Here is a 9,001-nt window from a genome sequence, read left to right as displayed (position 1 = left end):
TGATCTTAACCAAGATGTATTGGAGGTTACCGTGGAGAAGAGGATAAGTTCAAAATTAAAACAAAAGGTCTTTTGTTCCTTCAGCGGTTAGATATTTTAATGAACATTGTTAATTTGAACTGTGCAATTGAATTTTTTTCACATTGTGTCTCCTAATCAGGGTATATTATTATTAGTCTTTTAATGCAGAATTATTTATCTGTCTGTTAGTTGTGTATTGTGTTTGGTTTGCCACCAACCATACAGCCATCAAACAGTTTCCCTATCGGGATTAATACGGTTTTTTCAATTCAATTCAATTCAATTCTCCATTCAACTCACCGTCCAAACTTGCACCACTGCTGCAGCAGCGTTATCTTTTCTGCTCCCACAGGAACCCAGTTCTTAGTCCAACTTACTTTGGACAGTTGAGTTCAGGAAACAAGTTTGGTCCACTGCCGCAGCAGTGTCATCTACTCCGCTCCCGCAGGAGCTCTGTTTCTCCATCCAAACTTGCTCCACTGCCGCAGCAGCATTCTCTTCCACTCCCGCAGGAGCTCAGTTCTCTGTCCAAAGGATAGTCGAAAAGCAAATAGAAAGCAAGTTTGGTCCACTGCCGCAGCAGTGTCATCTACTCCGCTCCCGCAGGAGCTCCGTTTCTCCGTCCAAACTTGCTCCACTGCCGCAGCAGCATTCTCTTCCGCTCCTGCAGGAGCTCAGTTCTCTGTCCAAAGGATAGTTGGAAAGCAAATCGAAAGCAAGTTTGGTCCACTGCCGCAGCAGTGTCATCTACTCCGCTTCCACAGGAGCTCCGTTTCTCCATCCAACTCGCCATCACTGCCGCAGCAGTTTTTCCTCTTCCGTCCCCACGACTATTCAATTCTCCATCCAATTCGCCATCAGCGAGGCCACCCATGCCACGGCAACCAACTCCCTTCCGACGATGCAAGAAGACCTCCCCATCGAGCGACTAAATTCCCTCCCTACGATTGGCGCCATAAACTTGCACTCTGCAAGTTTTTTGGGAGGTCATCAACATAATTTCTGGTGGCTGTCCCGCATTTATTGAAACTTTGGGGGAGTACTCTAGGTTCAGGCCAAATATCCGAGCTCAGAGCCCTCTCCCCGGACAGCACGCCAAATATGCATACCATTTATTCTATCTAACTTATTTGTAAGTGTGAACTTGTGAAATGATGTTTCACTAAACAAAGTTCGGGAGGAGCACGTTCAAATAATTGATCTAATTATCACATCATTCCAACCAGCTGTCGACAATCAGCAATCAACATGTCTATCCAATCAGCTTGAGTTGGAGACCTTATATATACACTCATTTGACTCACCAATGTTCTTCGACAGTTTTTCAGCATCCCTCCACCACCCCGTCTCCTCACACTCGCCTGGTTACTTCTTAAACCAGCAATACGGGGGGAGTACTCTGGGTTCGGGCCAAATATCCGAGCTCGGAGCCCTCTCCCCGGACAGCATGCCAAATATGCATACCATTTATTCTATCTAACTTATTTGTAAGTGTGAACTCGTGAAATAATTTATTCCTTATTTTGTTCAAATACGAGATGTGCAGCTTTATTTATTAATTTTTTTAAATTAATTAAAAATAAATGATGAATAAAATAAATTAAAACTAATGAATGTTTGTTATAATAAACCACATGTTCAACCAAAATGCCTATCTCCTTTTATTCATTTACAGGTCGTTATAGCTGATTATGATAATAATGACTGTTTAATACCATATACCGTGAAACTGTGATATTCTCTGAGACCATTATCATACTGTCAAAATCTCATACCGTTACAACCCTATTACAGATCAAGTTGAGCTTCTGGTGTTTTTGACAAACAAAATGTAGATGTGTAGTGAGTAGAAGTGGATTTTTTTTCGGAATTACAGTTTCATATTTTGCATTGATATAGTTCAATACACTTCTGTTGAAGCATGTTTTCTCGGTGTACTTTACATATATACATTTGGTAGACACTTTTACATTTACATTTACATTTATTCATTTAGCAGACGCTTTTATCCAAAGCGACTTACAAATGAGAAACAATAGAAGTAGTTAAACTAACAGTAGGACAACAATACGCAAGTGCTATAACCCCTCTCAGTTTAACTTTAGTGCATTTTTTTTTTTTTTATAGAATAGAAGAGAAGAGAAAGTGTTAGTACTACTGAATCAAGTGCTGTCGAAAAAGATACGTCTTCAGCAGTTTCTTGAAAGTGGCTACTGACTCAGAAGCTCTGTTTGAGTTAGGCAGATCATTCCACCAACAGGGAACAGTCATGGTAAAGGTCCGAGAAAGAGATTACACACTTTTATCCAAAGCGACTTACATTGCAGGAGTAATTTATAAAATACTGGGTTTAAGTATAACTACATTATGAATTAAATAATTTTCTTACTAATTGACAAGTAACTGATCCAAAATAATAAATAAAAAACCTTTGTTTTAAGTCCGGTAAGTCCTACCTATGTACATTAATAACTATATCTATTTTCACTGTTGTCATTCACAGGTGTCCACATTGTCTGCAATGGTGTACAAAGTGGACAGTACATCCGAACGGTGAACGTGAATGGTGTTGACTGCGAAGTCAAAAACTGTCATCTCGCTGACAATACCGACACAATAAAACTAGCACTTTGGGAGTCACACATTGACTTAATTGAAAACAACAATTCATACAACTTCACAGATCTGGCTATAAGACAATATCAAGTTATTTCGTCATAACCGAATTGGCCACACCAGTGCCATTCTCTCTGCCTTCAAGCACCACAATTGACAGTACTACACTCCTGCACTTTACTGCACCACTGGAAAGTGCAAAAATAAAAGTCCTTAAACAATGCCCGAAATGCCTCTCTGCTCAACCTAATTTGAATCCGAAACAAGAGTTTCACTGATGCAATATATGTAAATTTCTCAGAAAAACTGACAGATGCACAACAAAATGCCACGGTATCCTCACATTCATAATCAAAACCAATGAAGTCGACCTAAAAATTGCAAACTTCCTGTTGAGCAAAATAATACTAGAAAAAAACGAAATCTCCCACATAGATGAACAGGACATTGAAGAGATGCTAATAAACTGTGGAACCTTTGATGTGACCTATACATCTGACTATTACATCACATCGATGGACATTATCCACATTATCATTTTATGATGTTGTGTTTACATTTTATGGACTTAGCTAAAAAAAAGAGACTCATTGGACCAGGTTTTGGGTGATTGTAGGGTATTATTGCTTTATGGTTTTGTGATATATATTCATTTTGAGCTGGTGTTTGGCAATTATATTTGGATGTATTATTGTATTTTGTAAATTCCATGTGGTGGGGTTATTTTTCTGTCTATTGTATTGTGTTTGAGGTTTATCTGGGTATTTGGGGTTTTTATTGTTTGTATTTTGGATGCATCTGACATTTAACTTTATTTTTCCAATGCTGCAAGTTATTTTTCCAGTGTTTTAGTAATTTTTAGTTTAGTAAATAGAGAGAACCCTCTGATTTAAGGTTATTTTAACTGCAGCCACAACTATATTATTTTGTTTTTTATAATTTTGTATGCATAGTTATTTTGATGTTGATTGGTAACTAACACAGTTCTGTGGTGATGTTGCTGTTTGCAGATAAAGAGCCTAATGAAATCGAAAGCTTCACTGCTGTGACACAACCACGATATTGGTGTCTTCCTCATTCATCCATCACATTAACAATGCAGAGGCATTTGGCGGAGCACACCGACGTAGAGGGTTACATACATTCATGTATACATGTTGTTTAAGGAAAATATACAAGTAGTTTAACAATTTCTCAGTTTCAACACTGTCAGTTCTTACTGGTCTATTCCAGACATCCCACCTCTCCCTTAAATTCAGGGATTCTGACTATTCCTTAATACTTCTCTATTCTAGCTTGAACGATGTTTGAAACTCTATTTAATAGATTAATAGAATAATTATTAATTATTATTAATATTAATAGAATAATTAATAAAACTCTGAATTCTCCTGTTTATTGCCTCTTTGGATGACTTACTTCGCTTGAATTCCTCAGTAGCTTTGGATAAAAGCATCTGCTAAATGAAAAATGTAAACGTAAAAAAAAGAAAGAATTGAAACAAGGAGCGTTACAATATTTCAGAGTCTTTATTTTCTGAGCTGACAGAGTAAAAACAGCATTCATTGTCTCTTTCTCAGCATAATATAAATCCAAAATCCCTTTCAATATTCCACTCTCATCAAACAGGGAAAATACATTCAAATACAAGAGGATCTGTAGTAGATCCGTAACAATTCCAAAACTGTATTTTATTGCATTTGTTTACTGATACTGATCGCTACTGGGGAAAAGCCAAACAACCAGCAGCTTAACCTTTTCTAATAAAATTCATCTTTGTTATTTAACATTTGCCAAATTAACATGTACAGTATGTCTTTACACAGATATCATCAACTGATAAGTATTTGAGTCTAATTGCATGAAGTTTCTTCAGACTTATTGGAGTCAAAGTCATCGTTTCTGGTCAAGATCAGTCTTTCCTCACCACCTGCCTCGTGCTTTCCAGAAGGGATCCGGTTCATATTCAGCTGCAGAAAGCGGACTTTGAATGATGCCGTCTATGGCTTCGGCAGCAAGGGACGCGCACATCTGGCCACATCGTTGAATCAGGCCGAGTCATAGCTGGGAATTCGATCGCCAGGGTAAGAAATAAGCTGGAAACCCTTACAATTGATCTGCTCGTACAGCACCCAGACTCCTCTTGTAACTTTGTGGGATGAAGCTTTGTCACTGAAACTCTTGATGTTGAGGAAATCGGCTTGGCGCTCTAGGGTCGTGTTTCTTCCTTGATAGTTACTTTCCTCAAACAGCTGGATTTCAGGGTTGGTCAGGTCATCTGTGACCATCTTGAGGGAGAAAAACTGTCCTTTGCCATCAAGAGAAGTGTACTGTCCTACCTCAAACACCCTCTGCTTTCCACCATACTTTTTTCCATAATACGCCACCCATGGTTGGCCAATGACTTTCATGGAGGCGATGGTGTCTTTGAAGCCCTCCTCTTCTAAGTCACTGACATCTTGGTTGAATTCAGATGATTTGCCCTCAAAGGTTCTTTTGGTATAAATAATGATCTTGCTCATTTTGAATGATGACTGGAGGAGAGAGAGGCTGGAGAAGGCAAGTGTTTCTGAAGCAGTTTCCTGTGGTTCTGCTGGGAACAGTGACTTACTTGGTGTGGAGAGCTGTCTTTTAAAGCACAAAAACACCAAAGTGGGCGTTGACTGGGTCATGACAGGACATGTAGGTGTGGAAGCTTCCAAATCTCAAACTTCTGCACAGTATCTACAGACATGTAACCTGTAAGATTCGAAACTTTCTAAAAGCCGTATGTTACATATGCTCCTGACTGGGAAAACCAAAAAAACATTGTATTGTGTTCACTTTGACGGCTGCTTAGCTCTCAGATACAAGTTGCTACTGATAATGTTCGAATTTTAAATAATGTTGATTGACTCACTTTTTAATTTAATCATCATAAATAAATCACTCATAAATTTCTTTAAATTATAAGATGCATCTTAAAGGGTAATTGTTAGAAATATCTTTCTCCTTCAGCATACAAAACAATAGTCTATGTATGATTTTTATACTAGGCAGCAAAACTGCCACGTCTGTACATTTTTCCTTTTGTGTTGAAGCTAAACATCTGGTATCCATTAAGAGAGGACTACTCAGCCCCTCCTTTCTCAATGTTCGTTCCTTTCTATACATTGTGTGTTTGAAAAGCTCCTAGGATCCAAAGGATCCTGTGGAACTCTAACAGGATATTGCCCATATTAAGAAGCTGTTATATAACGTCTATATGATATCTATGATGTAATGTTTGATTTTATTGGTTAGACTTGTATTCTTTTGTTTAAGACTTTCACTATATAAACCCTAGACAAAGGATATTGGGTTGAGCTTCTACTCCAACCAGCGCTGGTTTATTGTATTATCTGTTCATAATAAAGGACCAAGAATTGGGGCACTTTTCGTTTGGACCATTTCATTTCCATTTCTAACAATTTGGGTTGCTCGTCCGGGATTTCTCCAGACAGGTAAGAATTAAATTTTTTTTACAAAAGAAAAGGTTGATTCTTCCTGTCTGCTGAGAAAATTTTACCTATAGTGCCGTGATTTTCACCATATTTGGTGAAATTTGTTTGTTTGTCCGTCGTATATGCGGGACGCCTGTCCGTCGTATATGCGGGACGCCTGTCCGTCGTATATGCGGGACGCCTGTCCGTCGTATATGCGGGACGATTTGTCCGTCGTATATGCGGGACGTTTGTCCGTCGCATAAATAAATGTGGGACGTTTGTCCGTCGTATAAATAAATGCGGGACGTTTGTCCGTCGTATAAATAAATACGGGACGTTATCCTCGTGTTTGTGTTTGAACGCGGGAAGATCGGAAGGAAAACTGATCACTTTCCTCCGTTTGGAAATATAGATTTGACACGAGATATTCGGTTTTTCTCTTGCAAATTATATTTCGATTTACCTTTGGTCTTGGTTATGGATAGATAATACATTATTTTATTTTATTATTATTATTTTTTTATTTTTTTTCTCTCTCTCTCTCAGTTTTTCTCTTCTCTTATTTCTCTCTTTATTGGCCAATATACTAACACAATTAATTTTCTACTGCATGTTTTTTATTTTGCTTTCTATTTGGCCATACTTATTTGTTTAAGTTGCATCACGGAGAAATTTTTGTGTTGATAATGGGGAATAAAATTAGTCCACCGTTAAAAGATGAATCTCCGAAAGACTTTATGATTAGAAATAATCAAGCATTTTTTACGGAGCCATATTTGTCAAATTTAGCTGGCTGGTCAACTGGCAAAACACAATTAGATCCGTTTCCCCGTGACGGCTCATTCAAAGACGCGGATTTACGCGCAGCAAAAGATATGATTTTTGGAAATTGGGGCGACCCCGATTGGGATTATTCTTACATGAAACAATCTTATAAAATTTGGAAGGACATGCAATGTTATTGGAACAAAGGTCCACAAAGAGTTGACAATACAGGCAATAATATGATTCCACAAACTGAATTGGCTGTGAGAGAGAGTGTAGTTTCTGCCGTCCTTTCTTCTCCGGCCGAGAGAGACAGAAATTCTCTGCTAGGGGAGGGGCTCTCGCAGCCTATGGAGGAGAAAAAAAGGCTCTCACAGTCTGTGGAACAGAAAGTTGTCCCGCAGCCTGTTGTAGCAAAAACCCCCCTACCTCCAAAATACGAGTGTATTCCGACTCTTTCTGAACCAACAAAAAATAGATTGTACCCCGATCTGACGACTGCGACTTTGTGTCCTTTTGTTGAAACTTCAGAAGGATTCAAAGTTCATCCGTTGCAAATTTCTGAAGTGATGGCAATTTCTAAGGAATTGCCAGACCCAGCACGGTCGCCACATCAATTTGTTTCGATGCTTAAACGCTTAACGGCGTACAGCCAACTTACTGGTCGTGATTATCGTTTTATTTTGACTAAAACGTTGCCTGCCGACATTACAGAGGAAGAATTAATTGCTGAGGTTGATTTGTTAGACCCAGTGAACGACTCACCACCCGTCCGGGGTATTGTGTTTAAAGATTCGGATCCTGTTGATTTGTCCGACCCCACAAGCGCATTTAGGATCGCTGATTACGGGGACTATAATCCCGACTGGATTTGGGCCAGTCCTGGTAAACTGAAACTATTTTTTAAACAACTGACTGCCTTTTTAGTGAAGTTGTCTTCTGCTAAACAGGACATTTCTCACGCAGCGAACACAAAGCAAAAGGTGGGAGAAAGTCCACTTGCATTTTTTAATCGATTTCGAAATGCTTGGATTCACGAATCTGCGATTCCTATTGATGAGGATAATTGTTTGTTGTTTGTGAACACGTTTTTGAATAACATGCACAACGAGACTGCACAAATGATTCGAATCACTACCACCAACATTAGTAACATTTCTGTTGATGAATTGGGAAGACGCTTGCGTGAACTTTCGTCTGCTGGGGCATTTGACCACTCCAGAGGAAAAGTTCCCGCAATGTTTCAAGTTAGTTCCGCTGTCCAAAATCGCCCGCCACCCAATGACGGAAGGGACATAAAGTGTTTTTTCTGTGGGTGTCGCGGACACACGCAACGCTTTTGTAAGAAAAGAGCTGAGAGATTTCAGCGAAATAATGATAAACAGATGTTCAGGCGCTCTGATGGCCCGATGCCAAAACCCCCTCCCTTCATTCCTCCCTCTGAAAGACAGAGACCTGTTTATCCGAACGCATGGCAAAAGCAATGACTGTGCCGAGAAAAGGTGCCGCATTTTTCTGATAACTTTTCACAGATTTCAATGAGTTATGCAAACAAGTCAAATGTTTTGCCCTTTATTGAATTGAATGTTGACCACAAGCCATATGTTTTTTTAATTGACAGCGGCGCCTCCATCTCATCGCTGTCTTCTACTGTGTATGAGGGACCAATTACAGGAAAAAAACTAAATTCTATAGGAATAGACAATGTTCCTGTGGTTTGTAATTTGACACCAACTTTACCAGTTACCTCTAATGATGTACCATCATTATTCAAAATGCATGAGTTTGCAATAATTCCCGATTCTCCATTCTGCTTGTTAGGAAGAGATTTAATGCACAAGATGGGTGTTAAATTGGAATTTGACTCTGACTCTTTGCAACTCATGTTTCCAGCAGCCTTTTCTCTTACGACCGACACAGGAAGTGCTCCCTTCGAGGATGTGTCTGCAACTGAGCTCGGACAGGAAGTTGCTGGGGTAAACCCGAAACTGTGGGCGGCGCATAAGGATGACGTAGGCCTACTCGACATTCAACCTTATGTGGCTAATTTGACAACGAATAGGCCTGTGTTTCAAAAACAATACCCGCTTTCAAAGGAAAAAGAGGAGGGAATTCGACTTCTCATTGATCAGTTT

At 39.3% G+C, this 9,001-nt stretch overlaps 1 protein-coding gene across 1 annotated transcript; it reads right to left on the bottom strand.

The window, feature by feature from the left end:
• Positions 1-4,685: 4,685 nt before the first annotated feature.
• LOC143718552 (epidermal differentiation-specific protein-like) lies at positions 4,686-5,159 on the bottom strand. Its single transcript, XM_077209569.1, has one exon. The coding sequence runs from the start codon at positions 5,157-5,159 to the stop codon at positions 4,686-4,688; it is 474 nt and encodes a 157-aa protein (XP_077065684.1).
• Between the last annotated feature and the right edge of the window lie 3,842 nt (positions 5,160-9,001).

This window comes from Siphateles boraxobius, unplaced genomic scaffold (genome assembly GCF_051911475.1).
Source record: "Siphateles boraxobius isolate OS27281-9 unplaced genomic scaffold, OSU_SipBor_1 61, whole genome shotgun sequence".
NCBI lineage: Eukaryota > Metazoa > Chordata > Actinopteri > Cypriniformes > Leuciscidae > Siphateles > Siphateles boraxobius.
This window is presented reverse-complemented; position numbering and strand designations above follow the sequence as displayed.